We start from the raw sequence: 19,478 nt of genomic DNA on the forward strand, positions 1-19,478 counted from the left end.
GTTCTGGGCCAGAAAGAAATCTGGGTGTTCCTGTTGAAAATGAAAGGTGAGGAACCCACTTTGCAAATGAACATGGCCTCTTTTGACACTGCAGTTAAGACTGAGTACTTTACAATGAGGTTCTTTCACATACTTGGGCTCTGTGAATCCTGCAGTCATTCCAGGAAGCAGGCATTACAATTATTATTATTCCAATTAGACGGGGAGATGACTGAGACTCAAACTTCTTAGCATAGCATACTGAGTGGGGGATGGGATGGGGTTCAAGCTGGGAGTCTAGTCTCAGCTTTGCCACCAACCAGCTCTGGCTTCCCCTTGCAGAGAGCCTCATTTTCTTCGACTGTAAAGTGCGGCTCATGATACTAGATACTGCTTGTAGATCTAGAGGTGAATCGGGCTTGCCTTAGCAGTCAGGAGCCTAAGGGACAGGGTTATGTGAAGGTGGGAGCAGGGAGAGCACTCATCTCGGCACCTGCCAAGACCAGGAACAGCCAAGAGAGCACAGCCGCATGTATTCGTTATTAACAACAGATATTTTTAATTTAGCAAGCACTTTTATAGTGTTTTCCATGTGCCGGGCAGTGTTTAAATGCCTTATGTGTATTAATTCATATAATTCTCACGACAATCCTATAAAGTAGGTACTGTTATTACTTCCATTTTACAGATGAAGAAATTGAGGCACAGAGAGATGAAGTAGTTTACTCATAAAAATAACTACCATATATGAAGTACCTATTATGTATCAGGCACTGTGCTAAGCACTTTGCATGTGTTATTAAAAATCTGTAGCTGTTCTAAGAGCTGCAAAGATGACAATATAATTCGATACAAATGTAATATTTAACCACGACACAGGTGTAAGTCCATCAATGTATTGATTAGCATGACAACATCAAGGGTACATATATGTACAGGTAGTATTTCTTTTTAACATTAATTTTGGGGGGTACCCTTTTATTTGACATAATTTCTAATTTATGGAAGAGTTTTAAGACTAGTATAAGGAACTCATGAATGTCTTTTTAACTAGATTCTCATTTGTTTACATTTTGCCCCATTTGCTTTTCATTCTCTCTCTCTTATATATGTGGGTATTATTGTTTCTGAACCATTTTGGGCAAATTGGTGACACTGTGTCCCTTTACCCCTAAATACTTTAGTGTTTATTTCCTAAGAGCAAGGACATTCTCTTATCTATGGGTTTGGATGATGAAACAAATGACCTTTAATCACAGAATTTTTGTTTCTTTTGTAAACACTGATTACCATCATGATTTTAGTGATTATGATAACAATCAATTTTTAAGTAAACATTCTTGTACCTGTATGCAACCAGAGGAAGATTTGAAATCTACCTAGAAAGAAAAGTTCTCTTTCTAACTTTTCATGTTCTCCACTGCCTTTGTTGTGTTTTTTTTTGTGTGTGTAGTGACTTTTTTAAAAAAAAAAAAAACCACAGTAAGAAGCAAAATCTTGGGGGGTGTGAGAATAAAATCAAAATCTTTCTTTTTTTAATTTAAATTTATTTTTTAATTCCAGAAAAGCAAAATCTTTCATAAAAAATATTTCTTTGGGGTCTGGAGCCTTGTCTGCCCAACTGGTTAATCCAGCATCAATGTTTTCATTTAAATTCATTCAGTGGCCCCAGCAGCAATCCCATGAAGAATTCTCTCTCTATGGCTGGGGAAACTGAGGCTCAGAGAGACCAGATGATTTATCAGATTCATGGGATTTTAGAGGTGGGTTTCAAACCACAGAGTCCCCCTCTAAGACATCGGGTCGTCCTCTCTGAGAATGCATGCTGGGGTACGGGGTATGGTGTAGGAGAGGTATATGGCATTCCTACTACCCAGACAGTGAGAGGAGCACTGGACAGAGCCAGGGGACGTGTGTATCAACTCCACCCATGATATGACACCACATTCATACCCCCAAGGCAGACCTTCTGAGCTCCCCTCAAAATCCAATTCTGTAAGCCTTCCTCATTTAAGTCAATGTACCTCCCTTTGTCCAGGTGCTCAGGCTAAATCATCCTTGATGCCAGAGGTCATCCTTGATGCCACTCCTCCCTTTACCCCTTGGAGCCAATAGCACCACTTGGCTCGACCTGCACAATCTATCCCAAATCTAGTCACTTATCTCCATTTCCTCTGCTCCCACCACGGTCCAGGCTACCATGCTCAGTCTTTCAGATCAGGCACTAACCTCCTCCCCGTTCACCTCTCCACTTGGATCTGTTTTAAACATCTGAGTCAGATCATGGTCCAAATGATGACATCTCAAGTCCCCACCATGGCTTACTAGATCCTGCCCCCTACCCCGATCATTATTTCTCCCCTCCTTACTCCCTCTGCTCTGGCCATATTGGCCTCCTGGCAGTCTCTCCCACATGCCAAGCTGGATCCTGACCTGGGCCAGGCTGCATCGCTCCAGTCTCCACTTTTATCTTCTATCCAGGTTTGTCTATACCAGACATTCTCTTATTTGTTTATTTATATTTATTGTCTGACACTTCCCAACCAACTCAAAAGCTCTGGACCTTTTTGTCTGAATTCCTAGAGAGGTGCTTTGTCACATAGCAGGTGCTCAGTTAAGGCCAGGCTGACTTATTTTGCACAAGTTCCTCTCTTCTCTGGGTCTTAGTCACCTCATCTGAAATGGGTCTCCCAGTTCTCCTTGCTCTGACTCCTCTTGGGAGTGGCCGCGAGGCTCAAATGAGGTGCTGAATATGACCAATGAACTTTGCGAACTATGAAGGTTACAGAACTTCATAGTTCGCAAAGTTCATTGGTCATATTCAGAGACCAATCAGGCCATTTTTCTTTTACTCATTCTCCTGGCATTCACCATCTTTTCCAAATGACAGGGCTGAGATCATTTGCTCATTCAGACTCCTTATTTTCACCTCCTGGAGTTAGGTGGTCTACTGTCTCCAGAAATGTCTGCAATGTCCCAGAAAACTCAACCCTTTGGAATCTTAACTAGGCCTCCCAGGCATTCTTGGCGGTACACAGACATCCTTTGCAGGTCTTGGCTTATGGATCAGAAAACAGGCACAGGAGCCCTCCACACAGGCACACTAGCTCATGTATATTTTCTTTCCTCTAAAGACATACCCCAGATGGCAGGGACAAGCCACAGGCCCTCTTGAGAGATCCTTTTCTTCCTGTACCAACTGACTGGAACCTAATTTTGGATGTTTGTGCCAGAGGCTAAGGAGATCCTGCAGCCCATTCACATGAGGCTCTCATGGTTGCTGAGCCCATTTCACTTATCTCCTTAGCCTTTCTTCAGGTTCCAAGGTAGAACAAGATCCAAAGAGTTTAGAAACATTTTGCAGCTTCCAGAGAATTTGCCATTGACTTATTTGCAGATATCTGGCAAGGAATGAAGGGAGAAAGCTGTGGTTTTACTCAGAGGGCTGGAGCCCGTGAAGCAGGAAACCTGTGCTCATTCATTCATTCATTCATTCAACAAACTTGTATTGAACTCCTTCTGTAGGTATTGGATATTCAGCTTGGAACAAGACAGACAGGTTTAGTTCCTGCCTGCATGGAATAGAATTTATCATATGTGTGTATAACAAGAAAAAAAAAAAAAGAAAGATGTAAATAAGGAATTATGCAAAACTATTAAAATAGCTATAAGCGACACAAAGAGAATGAAATAGGATAAGAGTGATGGCCAAAGGAGACTGTTCAAATGGAGTGGTCAGGAAAAATCTCTCCTGAAGAGTGCAGTTTTTTTGGGGAGAGAATGGTAAGAAGTTGACCACGCAGAGATCTGGGCAGAGAATGTTCAGGAACATGCTTGATGTGTTTGAGGAACTACAAAGAGTCGAGATGATTAGAGTGACATGAGGGAGGGTAGGGGACAAGAGATGCCTGGAAAGGTAGGCAGGAGCCAGCTATAGAACCTCATACGCCATCATTTATTTCTTCTTTCATTCATTTAACACAAATTTATTGAGCATCTACTGTGTGCTAAGACACACTGAGACCCTGCCTTGACAGTCTGATGTGTGGAAACATACAATAAGCAGGTAAACAAATATATAAATACGAGGTACGATAAATATTAGGAAGTGGTTTTCCAATAGTTCAGTACCTGTTTAAGGGTAGAGGCAGTTGAGAGCTGCTAACAGTGTAAGGTTTCTTCTGTTGGCGATGCCGGTAGTCTCCAAGAACCCAGGCAGCCAGGGCACCTGACTGCCTTTCCCCTCAAGATGGCTGACAAAGGCTGAGCACGGTGGGAGGAAGAAAGGACTAGTCCGAGGGTCCAGAGCCGGCGGGCTGACTGGCGGTGGCACTGCAGCACCCAGGTGACTTTGCAGCTGGAGGTATGGGTGAAAGGGAGACTCAGCTGCTGTGTGACGCCAGTAGGGACACTTCCCTCTCTGGGCCCCCTCATCCAGACAGCTGTTTATGTGTTCCAGGTGGGGGTCGGGGAAAAGGGGCCCCAGGAGGATTGTAGGGTGTTAGGGGACGCCCGCGAGCTCCCCGTCAGGGCTCGGTATGCTGGTGGGTGATTTAACAAGGCTGGGGGTACTAGAGGCGGCGCCCGTGGAGGAGGGGCAGAGGGGAGGCTCCAGAGTGATTTCAAATTTCCCTCGTCCCCTCCCCGCGCTGCCCCCGCGCCCGGGGCCGGGCTCTGAGTGGCTGTGGCGGGGGCGCCCCCGGGCGGGGGCGGAGCGAATGCGGAGCCCAGGCTACAAGGGGACTCGGCACCGCCCCCTGCCCACCCTCTACCGCTGCCCCGTCCGGCCCGCGCGGATTCCTCGCAGCAGCTGTCCCCACTGTCCCGTGGCTGCAGCCCGCGTGGACGCTCCGAGCCACCCTTGACCGACGCCACCGGACCACTGGCAGGCCGACGAGCGGGCGGCCGCGCCCGGCCGGCAGCGCGGGGGTTAAGTGGCCCAAGTAAACGTAGCTCGGCGATCGGCTCCGGAGATTCGCGAGCGGAGCGCCCTGCACGGCCGCGCGCCGGCCTCCCGCCAGCCTGTTCGGACCCGCGGCTCTACCGCGGGGCCGAGCCCGAGCCAGGCTCTCGGCAGGTGAGAGCGCCTGGTGGTCCAGGGGAGGCTCGCGGGTCATAGGGCTTTGCGGTGGCGGGGGGTGGACTGGTGGGGGAGGGGGACAGCGGAGCAGTGCCGGGACTGCAAGGAGGGACCCTACCCTGTCCTGGGCACCTCCTGGGGAGGCGGCTCCCATCCGGCTGGAGACCAGGCACGCAAGGGGAGGAGAGGTCCTTTGACTCTACTTGGAGGAAGCGTGCAAGAAGGATAAAAGGGGTAGCGGGCATATGTCTAGGAGAAATATTAGTAAGAAGGCTACCCTTACTGTACTTCAAGAACCCAAGCAGGAGAGGTTCGTCCCCAGGGAGGAACACCGGGCGGCCTTCTCGGGGTCTAGAAACGATTGGAGTATAAGGGGAGCTCATGGAAAGGGGGTGTCCTTACCTGGCCTCAATTTGAGAGGGAGCCTCCTTGGGCAGGGAGGCGGAATGGAAGAGAGAGTTCTGCCAAGGAGGTGGGCATCCGGCGTCTGTCCCTTCTGATTTGGAGCTGGGGATTCAGCTGAGAGAACTGTTTTTTCCTCTCGGATAAAAAACTAGTGGGTGTGGGTGCGGGCGAGCAGGTGGGTCAGGGTGTGCGCGCGTGTCGGGGACGTGCGCCAGAGCGGCGGGCTCCTGGTGTCCTTCTTAGCTGAAGCACCACAACCTAGGCGCGAGGCGCAGTGGGGCTGCCGAGATGCCCTCGGGAGGGGCTGCCCTCTCCCAGTGCACACCTGGCTAGGAGGAGCCGGCTCGGGGGCGGCGCCTCCCTGCCCCGCCACTCTGCCTGCCCTGGGGGCTCACTTTCCATTTTTCCCCTCTTCCGGGGTGAGGCTGGTCCCACTTCCCAAACTCGCAAGTTGAGGCCTCAGAACTGTTAGCACCACCTCCTGCAAGACAAGCTTCCTTGCCCGTGTGATTGGCGAGGCAGGGTAGCTGTCGAGTCCCACTTCACCGGGAAAAAGTGGAAGCCGGGAAAGAAGACAGCGGGCGGACTTAGCAAGTTAGCAACAAGGACCTGCTCTTGGGCCCGGCTCTTCCTGCTGGAGTCACTCACCTGTGGCAGAGAAGGGCTGCAGGAGTTCTGGGCCCGGGCCCAGCCGCAGGCCTGTGCTTCCAGCCTGCCTCCTTCCTTTACCCCTGGGCTGAGAGACAGGCGGGCTGGACCATTGTGCTTCCCTACCCTCCCCCGCCCTCGCCCCCCCAGGCCTCTCCCCCTCCGGTCCCCCACCGAGTCTCCCTTTTCCATTCCGCCAAGCCCAGAGGAGTGCATGAATTAAATAGAATTAAAGACAGAGTATAAACTTTGAAACTCCTGATTTCTGGATGCCGTGGGTTTTGGCCAACTGGTAGCAATTGTTTTTGGGAGACAGATCCCTGCTGGAGCCCTCACTTAAAGGGCCCAGGAGGCTGACCTGCCTCTGTCCTCCAGGAGGCTGACCTGCCTCTGTCCTCCAGGAGGCCTGCTGTTGCTTGCATAAAGGCCATTGGACTCTCCAGGTGAAGACTTGATTTTTCCAGAGTTGAGCTATTTTATATTTTATCCCTATTTTATAGGGATGGCATACAGTAATCTCTCAATAAAAGTTTGCTGTTGTTGGCACCATTATCTGGCACTTGGACTAAGCAAGCTTCCCTCTTTAGGGGGATGAATGGGTTTTTGGCCTGTATTTAAATTTGTCCCTCTTAAGTCCATTACCTTCTGTGTCTTACTTATTACATCTGAGAAATGGGAACAATCTTAATGCCCCCAGATTGTGTAAGAATAAAACCAGTTTGTGCATGATTTAACCTCTAACCCTTGATCTTCAGGTATCTAGACGTGTGGTAGCCCCTATCACATGAAGCTCAAGTAAGGACTCATGGGATAGCGCTTGGCATAGAGGTGATGAATGTTGACATCTGTATTAACCAGTAGCCCCTCCTTTTAGGGTATAGCCATTAATGAGACTTAGGGATGAAGGGAAGTACCCCTGCCAGCCCCTCCTTTCCTGCCTTCCTCTACCAAGGTACAATTCCTCTCAGCTATGAAAATTTTTCCAAATCATTGTCCTGGATTTGGGAGTTGGCAGGAAGGAGTGCCTTTGTTCCTTTTTGAAAGGAGCCATGATTTTCTTTTATGGGTTGGGCCATTTTTACTACCCACCCTCAACCTTGGGGCCTACCTTGCATCCTAATTTCAGAGCTAGGCAGCATACCTTTCCCCTTTGGGGTGGAGAGGGCTGAGACAAAGGGGCCAGGGCTGGAGCTGGGGCTGGCTGCATTCTGCTTGAAGCCATAAGCATAACCCCCACCCCTTGCAAATGTTGGAAGAAGTGGGGCAGGGGGAGGGAAGAGCATCTGGGAGCTGCAGGGGGCTAAGGGGAGGAGCCAGGAGGTAGGGTTGGGGGAGTCTGCTTCCCTTTCTTGACTTCCTCCAGCCACGTGGGGCCTGACCCAAAAGTGCCTGTTGCCCCTCATTATTGCAGCTCCAGGGACTTGCTTCCGATGGGGGCGGAGTTGGGCAAGTTCTCCTTCCCGGAAAACTTACCTTGGGATTGAGTCCTTTGTCTCAGACCAGCTCTCATGCCAGCTGTCCCGCCTCCAGGCTCAGACACCTTTGCCAATTTTATCTGAGATGGTCCTTGCTAAATCTGAAACTCCTGGGTCCTACCCGGTGGCAAGTGCCCCCTCCCCCCAGCCTTTGATAGGTACAGGACCTCAGCTCAGGCATGCCCTCGTGTTGAACGATTTTTAAGAAAATGAATTCAGGGTGATTTTCAGTTTCTTGGTAGATCGGCGTTGCTGGAGGAGTGCAGAATTCCTCATTTTGCAGACCACACTCTTTGTAAAGCGATGGGTGGACTTGTCTCTCTTGTGGGGGCTGTTGTTCACTGGGCCCCTTTAGCAGCTGATGGAACTGAGGTTCTGGGAGATCCAGTCATTTACTTGGCACCTTGGTGGTTAGTGCTTTTTAGAACACTTTCACATCTGCCATTATCTCAGGACAGAAGTTTGTCCCTCCCGCAGATAAAAAGCCCAGTGCAGGTGTAAGGATGTCTGGTCGTGACTCAAGTGGCCTGGTAAATGCTGAGGGAACCTGCCCATAAGGCTGCCACATCCTGTTCTTTAAAGCCATAGACAGAACCTCTACTCCTTTCTCGAGATTCTTGTTCCCATCTGTAAAATGGGTACAAGAACACACTTACTCAGTAGAGTTGCTAGGAGGACTAAATGTAATCCAGGGGCCTTTTAGCTAATCAAGACCTTAGTTGCTCATTCACAATAAGTTAGGTGGGTGCCCTAAATATTGTTAAAAGATTGTTATTTGTCAGGTCATGTTATTCATCTGAGGCAATAGACTAAAGGGGCTTGGGCTTTGAAATCAAATCTGGATCAATATTCCTACTCTCACCCATATATAAGCTAGTTACCTGAGCCTCAGTTGTTCTATCTGTAAGATAGGGATGCATCGTTGGCCAGGCCCAGAGGATGTTGAGGTTTAAATCAGTTGAGTTGCTACAGATTAAAAAACACAGTAGGATTCAATAAATGTTGTGTTAGTAGTAAACACTCAAATATTGGCAAATGGTTATAATTTACTTCCTGAGAGAAATCCCTGTTAGCATTCCTGAGTTTTCCAGGAAATAAACGAGGAATGAGGAGGACTGGACCCTCTGTTTTCTGTAGGGAATTGGAATATTAAAAAAATGACGTTTACCATTTGCGACAAACGAAAATCAAATTTCGTTTGTCCCCAACCATTTTGGCACCAGGGACCGGTGCTCCTATGAGAATCTAATGCCTGATGATCTGAGGTGAAACCGAGGCTGTGATGCTGGCACTGGGGAGCTGTGGCAAATGTAGATGAAGCTTCACTTGCCTGCTGCTCACCTCCTGCTGTGCAGCCCAGTTTCTAATAGGCCATGGACCGGTACCAGTCCATGGCCCTGGGGTTGGGAACCCCTGCTCTAGAAGACAGTGCAGTCACCTTGGGGTTGGCTTCACAAGCAGATGGAGGAAAGTTTGGGGAAGAGATTCTTTGGAATCTGCAACCACTGGCATCTGCTCTTGTTCTTTGACTAGCTTGCCTGACCAAGTTGCTTAAGTCAATTTACCCTCAGAGATTTTCATTCATTCATTGTGGTCTACGTGGCCTTTGCCCTCCCGCAAACCCCTGCTTGTCCGTCTATCTCCCTACCCCGCCTCACTTACCCACCCCTCTGCTTTTTTTAGTTTTGTGTCTCGGGGATCAAACTTAAATTTTCCAGAAAATGGTCTTTTACGGTCTTTGAAATTTGTGGGAGAACGGTTAGCATTGAAAAGATTATGAACAGGAAATTAGAAATGCACTTACAAAAATGACTGAGAGCTGGGTGGAAGAGAAATAACAGTCGTCAGTGAGAAAAAGTTCTTAACCAATAAACTTCCTTTTTCTGGGACAGGTTGATGCTGACCAGTGAAGGAGGGGGGTGTAGGGGCGTAAGGGTGTAGGGGTGTAGGGGTGTAGGGGGAGGAGGGCCCGCCTTGCCTGGGAGCTCCTATCCTAAGGTCAAGGGAATACATTTCCTTGGACCATCATCCTCCTATCCTAAGGTCAAGGGAATACATTTCCTTGGACCATCATCCCCCATGTGTTTTTTCTTGCTCTCATTCTATAACTCTTATTAATCAGATGTTGAGTCTCCTGGCCTGTTGGAATTTTCTTTGACCATCTGTCCTTAACGTTCTGTTTTCTAGGTGATATCCTCAACTTCCAATCCTGTATTTGAACTTTTTCCTTTTGTATTTTAAAGACTTCTTGTCCTACAAATTCCATTTGTAATGATGTCTTTGTCTTGTTTTTATTTCCCTGAGAATATTAATTCTAGTGTTTAGTGCTCCCTCCAATACTTATTTCTGAATATAGTTTTTTTCAGTTCTCATTTTTTTCACCGCTTTCATTTTTAATATTTACATTTCGAACTTTATCTTCATATTTGAGAGAGACCAAAATTGTCTGGGACTTGAAGGGTTTCTTTATAGGACAGTAACTTGAACTTGTCTTTGGGTCTTATAAAATCTGAAGGAAATTCTACATTATCAGATCTGTCTTATTCTCCAGAGCAGAGGATTATTCCAGTGCTTTGCCTGGGAGGTACAGGCCTGACTGGGAAGGTCTCAATCTGGCCATCAGTCCCTCCCCTCTGTCGGGTCTCCAGTGTTGTAGGCTGGGTGGAGGAGGTGGTTGCCTCTAGAACAGGCTAAGGAAGGGAACTGGGGGATACCTAACTATTTCTTTTCCATCCCTCCCTGCAGCCCCACCTTCTGAGGTTAATCGGGCCTCTTCCTAAGCAGCATTTGTTTCCAGTTGCATTTGCTTCCTGTTGCAAGTGGGCCACTACTGGGGCTGGACCTAGGCTCCTACTGGACTCCAGCTCCTGGAGAAGGGATGATACCTCTTGGTCGGTGTTTCCAGCAGCCAGCACAGTGCTGGGTCCTTGGCATTCTGGCTCCATGACTATGTGCTGTGACTTGACTAAAGCAGCAAAAATGGGCATTGCTCTGCCTGAGTGTCCTGTAGCTACAGCCTTGGAACCCACAGGAGATGTTGAGAGTGAACAGAAGGACCCCGGCTCAACCTGGGACACGGTGATAAATGAAGTATTAACTAGGCTGGATGCCTGAACGGGCAGGTGCTGTTGGCAGAGATTTTTCTGGGCTGTCCTGGGAAACATTGGATAATAGGGTTTGGAAAATTCTAAGCAAATGTGCATAGAGCTATGGGCAAAATCTTGTCCTCGTGAGCTCTTGGCAAAAGGGTATCTAGTGTAAAAGCAGTGTAAATTTTGGGGTGAACCACCCTTATTATCTTAGCTGTCTCCTAGCTTTCCTTTTTCCATACAGTGCTCTCCTAACCAGCTGGCTGCTCCACGAGGACAGGGAGCTGTCTGGCCTTTGTCTGCCTTTGATTCTCAGTACTGAGCTTGGTTCCTGAAGCACAGCAGAAACTCCTATCTGATGAATGCTTAAGAGTGGCCTTTCCCAGTGTCCTGATCTGTTCAAGGGTGTTATGGGTTGAGCCGTAAGCACAGTATAGAGTAACTGCTCAATTTTAAATATAATTGTCGCCATTACCTAAGGCCCCAAAGCTAGCAAGGAGTGGAATCTGGATTTAAATGCTGTTAAATTTCTTTTTGAGACCTTTGTCTCCACCTGGCTTGGACCCGCAGAACTGGCAGGATGCACAGATATGTTGGGTTAAGATGCTCTGGAGTACCTGCCAATGCCTGCTGCTTTGTCTGAAGCCTGCTGTACCACACTGTGTTGATTGAGATGGGCAGACCTGAAACTCTACCACCAGGTAACTGGCTAGTTTTTTAAAAAGTGGTTTATGTGAGATATGGGCTTTTAAGCCAATTTTAGTATGTAATTCCCTTTATTTTAACTTCACATAGTTATATTTTTTTTCTTGCGATGAGAACTTTTAAACTCTACTCTTAGCAACTTTGAAATGTTCAGTACAGTATTAACTGTGGTCACCAGACTATATGTTATCTCATCAGGACTTACTTATCTTAGAGCTGGAAGTTTGTACCTTTTGGCCACCTTTTCCCACTTCCCCCACCCCCACCTCTAATTTTTCCTTTGTATTGTGAAAATTTTATCTTTTTTTAAAAAATAAGTAACACACAAGGACTTATTTTCTGATTATGGTAGAGATTATCTATAACTCCTCCCATACTAAAACAACTTGAAATACTGTCTAAATTTATTTGGGTGCAGAGCACATAGAAATCTAGGGACCAGAAGAGGGATTAGAAAGAAAACACAAACTCGGGGATGTTGAAGACCTTTAAGGAGAGAATCGACGAAACTTTTTATAAGGTCGGCAGGCTTGCCCTAGCAGGTATGAGCATTTATTTGTAAAGCTACGATGATGGAAAGGGGTGGCATGGGATAAATGACAAAAGGAAAAGTGAGCCCAGAAACATCCTCTATATAGGATAACTTTATAAAAGAGTTGAGACAGTAGTTATTATAGGTATCTGGCTTTTCTTGTGGAGAAAAATGAGATTCTTACCTCATACCATATACAAAATAATACTAGGTTGACTAAACAAAGGAAGAAATGTTTCTTGGCCAGCAGTATTTTAAAGTCTGCTTTCTGACTCTAAAAGTAACATGAACATATGATAGTTGGTTCCCCCAAAAGCTATCTTCCTGAGAGACCTGACTTTTTAGAGTCAGAGAAAGAATGCTGGAGGAACATGGCTTATTAATGCATATGCTAACAAATGAACAAATGGGATTATATTGTTATACAGACTTTCTTTTCATTTAACATGGCTTCATCTAATGATAGTTACCTCATTCTTGGCCTCTCAGTAGTAGTCTTCAGTTTAGCTGCATGTAATTTGGCCATTCTCTTCCCGATGGTTGTTTATTGCAGCTTTTGCTATGATACACGGGACAGCAGTGACCATCCTTGCACACAGGTCTTGATGGGAACTTCGGGTTAGGTCTATTCATAGCAGTAGAATCCTGTGTAACAGGATATGGACACTTTGGCATTTTAGATCATTCTGTCAGATTGCCATCTTAAAGGCTTAATTAATATCTCCACTGTGTTGGAATATAGATGGGTTGAGATTTAAGACATTGTAGCAATGAGTGCGGTACACCCCGCTGCGAGGCAGTAGCTTTTCAGAATATTGGTCTTTTTTCTTCCCTTACCTCCTTGGGAGAGCGCAGAGGGCTCTTTGGCTCTGGTTTAAAGGGCTCATTGCCATAGAAAACAGGAGTGGGCATGGCAGCTCCCAGAATCCTGCTCTTTATGTTCCTTTACCCATCATTCTGAGTTAATCTTGGCTTCTTTCTCCACTTGCATACCCTTTCAAGGGGTTCACAAATAAATTGTAGGGGAAGGGGGCTAGTTGCTTCCATTTTGTTTATATGGGGTAGAAAGTTTGACTCCAAACTCCAATTTACGTTGCCATATCTGTTCAGATCTTTCTGTATGTTCCTAGCTTTTTAAAAAATAAATTATCTAAAAGGTAATTTATAAATTTATCCCAGCCCATTGACAAACATCTAGGTGTTTATTAGTATTTTGCTATTATGAGCAATGCTGCAAGGAACATCCTCATAGCTAACTTTTTATACTCGTCCAACTTGAGTCCTACTGAGATCAATTTTTTTGACAATTCTGATAAATATGCCAAGCCCCGGCCTTTACTATGTGAAGACAGTGGTGCATGTAGCCATGACCTAGAGGCACTGAGCAATTCTCAAACGCCTTCTGAATCATTGGAGATGAAGGGATGCTTTGCTTTGTGTGAGGCGTAGCTGGGAAGTGTCTGGCAAGATGGCTCACGAGAATGTAATTTCTATGTCTCTGGGTTTTTGTCATCTACTTTGGGATCCTTAGCACCAACCACCCAGGGAATTAGGCGAAGTCACTTCATTTCACAGATGATAAAACTGGTGTTTGAGAAAAACACCGAGGGCCTTTGCTTTCCTGTTTTCCCGTAAATCTGATCTTTTCTGGAATTTGATAGAGATTCCTTATCAGGCAAGGGCAATGAACTGGGACCTTGTGCACAGCTACCAGATAGGAGGGCAGCTCGTTTCTGGCCCTCTTACCTTTGTACATACCATCTGGCTGCCAGGGCGCCTCCCTGCCTCTTTACTCACCTGGGTGAAGCGTCCCTCCCTGGGCTTAACTTTTATAACCGTATTTACCACATGTTCTTAATATGTATTTAAGATCTGTCTCCTGGATTAGGCCCAAATCTCCATTCACTTAGTTGCTGTGTGAGCCTGGATAGGAGGTCTGCTGATCCGCTTCCTCTGAGCTTCAGGTTACTCATCTGCAAAATGGGGGATTGTAAGAGTAGCTTGATTTTTGGTGAGTAGTAATTGTTCCATCTCAGCTGTTCTTTTTTGAATCTTGGACAATTGGGAACCGCTAAAAAAGACTTGAGCTATTCCAGGGGAGGAATCAGAAGTCTAGATTTCCTTTCCACAAAGCCGAAGAGAAGGCATTTTAAATGGGTGGGGGTAGGGGGTGGGTGGGGGATTTTTCAACCTTCCTTTTCATTTCACTGAATCTCTCAAGCCCTGAGGACTGATGGTGGGCAGGGATGCTCAAGTCCTCCCTCCCCCCCCGCCCCATCATTCCCTTCATCCCCTCTTCTCGCATTGTGAGTTTAATTAATGCAGTTAACTTTTACAAGGTGCTGTGAAGTAGCTCTGCTGCTGGTGCCAGCCTGGAGGAAATGAATGACATCACTTCTCAGTTTTATGGCTAGGTGCGGGGGGCAGTTCCTGGGCCTCCTCCCTAAGTCTAATTGGGTGCCACCCACCCTTCTGTCTGCCACATTGCATTTGGACACGTCTGACCTGGTTCAGTCCAGACATAAGCACCCTGCACTAATGAGGTAGGGCCTTGCAGGGAGAACCTTGGAGGGTGAACCCACCCCACACTGCTGCCCACCCCTAAGTCACGTGCTGGACCCCAGACTCTGGGAAAGGGTCAGAGTTCACCCCGCATCAGGAGGTTAGATCATTACCTCCTGTGAAGGTAAACACTCAACTGGTATCATGTCCCTTAGCCAAAAAACTCCTGTAGCCCCTGTGATGGAGGATGTGTTGTTATCACTTTAATTCTCATTGGCCTTGTCTCATGCAGAATGCATGCCCTGGACTGCCTGGGCATGAGTGTTGGTGCTGTCACTTTGTTGGGTGACTTAATTCATCTGAGCCTGTTGAGAGCAGATTGATAACAGGATCTGCCTCAGGATGTGGTGGGGGTTAAGAGATGTTTGTACTGCCTTTAGCTCATAGTAGGGACCCAGAATTGTTAACTACAACAGCGGAGTGGCAAGGCATAGTTCAGGAGCTAGTATGCCAGCCACTCTGGAAAAATCTCATAGGAAGGTGTCAGTTTATCTTTTAGTTGGAATGATCATACTATGTATAGCAGTTGGCTTGTGTTGAGGGCCACATTATCCTGGAAATGCCAATCTTGAATCACCAGGAGCCAAACTGAGATACATGGGATGATGAGGTGAGGGAGATTTGTATCTACCATTACACACCAAGCTCTGGTGCTAATTTCTTCCTGTTGCCAAGAGTATGTGGTTAAATTTGTGTGTTTTTGTTTAACTTCCCTGGACTCGCACTTCAGGTCACGTTGATCGACTATGTATTATGTTGTTTAACATATCTGTACCTCAGTTTGCCCATCTGTAAAATAGGGACAAGAGTATGTACCACATTTAAGGATTAAATGAGTGAATACAGATAAAGCATGGAAGTAAACGCTGGGAAAAAAAAAAAGACTGTATTATCAGGTGAGAAGGTTTGTGTATTTACTTGGGGGCGGCCAGATTGTTACTTTCGTTAAGCAGAGGCCTGTGGGAGAAGCCTTTCTGGCTTTCGAGATAAAGTATTTGAAGTCTGAGTAATAAGGAGGCATGTGGTAGGGAGATGGGAGGGCTTGCAGGCTATGAAAACAGCAGTGGTACGCACCTGGAAGCTGGCTTTGTAGAATGTGGACAGGGGAGAGGACCTGAGCTCGGCATCTTTCAATCACGGGTGCAGATTCTAGACACTGGTGTGTGTTCTGGCAGTAAAATAGCCAGGACAGTTAATGTCATTGCAAACCCAGAGTGATGAAAACTACAGAGAAGGAATTTTTAATGAAATAATATTAAATTATGCCACTGGAAGGAGTATTTTACCTGCCCTGCTCACCCCAGGACACCCAGGTGATACTTAAAGCTGATTGGTTTTCATCCCTGAATCTTCCTCCAGGGCCCATGAGTCTGGTTCTAGGGACAGGAGAGTTTTTCTGAATGTTGAGATCTGGCTTTGGGAAGGTGCTCAGCTCACATGTCTGTCAGGTGGGCTGACAGCACAAGTTGGCAGTACTGAGACCCTGCGGGGAGGCCTTAGGTAGTTGATCATTGTTGGTTCTGGGCTGCAGGTTCTACCTGGGCCTGTCTAGTGACTGACCCAGTTAAGGGCTGTCTGAGGGAATCCTGTGTCCCCCAGATGAGAGAGAAGTCATGCCCCTTGATTCAGCATCTGACCTACCAGCTCCTGGCTAGAAACCCTATCTACCCCTCTCGCCTCCCTAGAGCTCCCCATGGAACCCTCCTAGTGTCTTGCACACTGGCCCAGCCTCCTATCTCCTGCCAGGTTGCCCAGGTTACTTAGTTCACTGGTTTGGCCTGGGAAGAAATGCAGGAAATTAATTATTACTTTGAATTACACTCCAAGAGTTTTTCTGGGATTCCGGCTGCTTGGCCTTACAGGGATTGGCCACAGGTCAGCCAGACAGCCTGTTCTACTTCCAGGTCAGCCTTAGGAGTACAAGGGGCAGATCAGGCTGGGCCAGGCACTTCTTTCCCCAAGGGCTGGTGAGATTCCTTAATGTGTTGAGAAAAAAGAGACCAGGAACTGTGAATCTTCACGTATCTGGACTTCATGGAGTAAATACTATCTTGTGCTATGTATCAGTGTATACATTTATAACTGGAACAGTGTTTCTTTAACTTGCATATTAGTCACCCAGGGATCTTGGGAAACTGTCTATAGTGATTTAGTAGATATACGATGGTACCGAGATTCTTCAGTTCTAACCAGCTCCTAGGTGATTCCAAGCATGCTGGTCCTTGGGCCATAAGGAAATAGCAGACCTTTAGTTGCCCTACTCCCACACCTGGGGCTGGACTGTTGCAGAAGGTAGATCTGGGATCTCCTCACCACGTGACATTGGAAATCCACCTGGGGGCGCTGTAGGCCCCTTCAGACTGATTCCTACAGCGCCCTCTGGTGGGCATGGCACCAGCGTCACCACTGCAGCCCCATAGCCTAGATGATGCTTCTAGAAGGTACCCTGAGAGGCTAGCGTTGGGTCATCTGGCTCTGCGAGTCATCTGACCCTACGGGTCATCATGGATTAGAGTCACATCCATCGCTGTGGTAAGTCACCGAGGTGGAATGCAAGGGCCAGGAGTGCTTAGTGCCCATAGGCAGCCGTTTGCTGGGGAAGCTTTTCCTAAGCAGGGTTCCAGGCCATTAGAAACTTAAGAAATAGGAGTCTGCAGGCCTCACTCTGTACCTAGGCTCTAATTTTGCCTTGGCACCCCCTCTTAGATGGGATTTTTGGCCTTGACCACTAGTCATGTCTGTGTCAGTTTTCCTTTTCTATAAAATGGGCCCACAATGACATTTAGAGTAAATGAGAGGAAGGTGCAGGTTCTTGCAGTCAACGAATGTTGTAGGCAGTGGGCCAGGTTGAAGTTCACACAGCCCTTCCACCTATGGGTGAAGACCTGGCCTGAGCTACTGTTAGCTGAATAACCCAGTGATGATGCAGTTTATAGGAGGGGCAGCAGTGGGGAGACAAAGGCCCTGAGTGGGATGAGGTTGGAGCAGATGGGCAGCATGCCCCCTATTAACTGCCCCAGTCCTTTGCCTGTGCCTCCTCCATCCTTTCCCTTCTTGGGAACTTGGGACTCTGAGCCCTAGCTGGTGAGGGAGGAGGGGAGTGAGTGACAGGCCAGCAGACCAATGGGTCCCTGAGGTTGGGGTTGGGCGGGGCTTGTGCTGCCATGGAGAGGAGAGAAGCTGTTCTGTGGGGGGAGGAGGGGGGCGGTGGGAAAAGGACCTGGAGATTGAGGGGAAGGGAGAGAGCAAACAAAGGGGTCAGGAGGGAAAATAATGCACTGGCTTCCTGAGGCCCTGAGGAGGCTGGGCAGGGAGAGGGGGCCAGGGGCAGAGGGGACCAAGGCTGGCGGCAGGCAGGCCGGGGCAGGCGGTTCCTAAATGGCATTGTTTGAAGTGGCCGGCTAATTGCACAGAGCAGCCTGAGCCTCAGACCACAGCCCAGCCCCCTCCTCTGTCCTGGGTGCTGGCATCTGAGCCTTTGGGCCGCCTGGCCACATGGAACCAAGTCCTGAGCTTCTGAGTTTGGTGAGGGGCAGGCTATGGGGGGCAGTCTGGGCGGGGTCCTCGGGCAGGGGTATCATCCCAAGAATATGTCCCGAGGCTTCTCTTGGCTTGAGGACATAGAGCCATAGGTGGGAAGTTTGGGGATATGCTGCCTGCCTCAAGCCCTTGCTTCCCTGCTACCCCATTCATTCTGGCCCTCCTACAGGAAACAATGAAGGGAGACACCAGACAACTCAACAGAGAGGAGGACGCCAGCGGGAGGGAAGACTCCATCATCACCAATGGGGGCTGCAGCGACCAATCTTCCGACTCCAAGGACGCACCCTCACCCCCTATCCTGGAGGCTATCAGCACCCCGGAGATCAGAGGTGGCCGGGCCTGTGGGGAGGAGGGGTGTGGCAGTCGCTGGGGACCACAGCTGGGACATGAGCCTTCCTCCGAGCAGGCTGCAGGCAGGCTGTGGGGAGAGCATCTGGTCCCTGACAACCTCTGCCACCCCCCGCCAGGAAGGTGAGAGGTTATAGGCAGAGCAAAGTCCATTCCTCATCCCTGTCACAGGCCCTGACCCTCCCTCCTTTCCTCTCACCTCAGCTGGGACTCAGGTGATGATCCTTGTCCTCTTCCAGTCACAATGGGGGTGGTCATAGCATAGGCTGTGGGGTCTTTGACCCCATCTGCTCACAACCGGGACTGTGATTATGCAGAAAGAAACACTCAGGCTGGAGGGGTGGAGGCTTGCTTCCTTTCCCAGCCTCTCTTCCCAATTCCCAGGTCAGATCACCTGGGATCCTCCTCCTGAGATATACTGACACAGCTGGTTAAAAAGACCCTGTATTGTCCCATCCTGTTGCTGAGCACTCCTTCAACTGTGCTGTCCAATAGAACTTTCTTCGAGGGTTAGCGTTTGTTCTGTTTCTGCATCGTTCGCTACAAATAGCCGCTAGCCATATGTGAGCACTTGAAATGTGGCTGATGTGCCAGGCACTGGATTGTTCATTTAAGTATAGTTAGTGGCCACTGAATCGGGCAGCACAGTTCTGGAAGGAATCTGATGCCTTCTGTCACAAGAAGCATCAGTGTTGCTTTGGGTCCTAATATGTGCCTGGCCCTGCGTACAATTACCTTATGAGTACATTGAGGTGACAATAGTTACTGAGGGGCAAGGAGTTAACCCCTGAGGATGCCAATGGGCTTACTGAGATCTCAGGCTTTAGGCCAGAGAGGAGACCATCAGCAAAGGAAGACATGGCTACCACCCAACCTGGCGGCCGTCCTTACAAAGCACAGACTCTGCTTCTCCTTTCCTTCACAGGCCGCAGATCAAGCTCACGATTATCCAAGAGAGAGGTCTCCAGCCTGCTAAGTTATACTCAGGTATGGGTTCTACTTTCCCCTTTTCAGGGTTCAGGAGAATTCTCTTCAGCTTTCATTAAATGGGAACATGAGTCCCATCTGTACTGGTGCCCAATAAATACATGTTGAAGGACAAATTTGAATAT

The 19,478-nt window shown here is 48.0% G+C and overlaps 1 protein-coding gene across 10 annotated transcripts in view; it reads left to right on the forward strand.

Annotated features, from left to right (window-relative positions):
• Positions 1 to 4,715: 4,715 nt before the first annotated feature.
• DNMT3B (DNA methyltransferase 3 beta) overlaps positions 4,716 to 19,478 on the forward strand; it is a 38,062-nt gene continuing 23,299 nt past the window's right edge. For 4 of the 10 annotated variants that reach the window (XM_039864065.1, XM_039864073.1, XM_039864074.1 and 1 more), the window contains exons 1-3: positions 4,722 to 5,056; positions 18,185 to 18,347; positions 19,292 to 19,353. In XM_039864065.1, the coding sequence (XP_039719999.1) occupies positions 18,191 to 18,347; positions 19,292 to 19,353 (219 nt within the window). In that variant the 5' untranslated portion in view covers positions 4,722 to 5,056; positions 18,185 to 18,190. The other 6 variants (XM_039864068.1, XM_039864066.1, XM_039864072.1 and 3 more) reach the window with 6 other exon arrangements.

The sequence above is a fragment of the Pteropus medius genome, unplaced genomic scaffold, assembly GCF_902729225.1.
Source record: "Pteropus medius unplaced genomic scaffold, Ma_sr-lr_union100, whole genome shotgun sequence".
NCBI lineage: Eukaryota > Metazoa > Chordata > Mammalia > Chiroptera > Pteropodidae > Pteropus > Pteropus medius.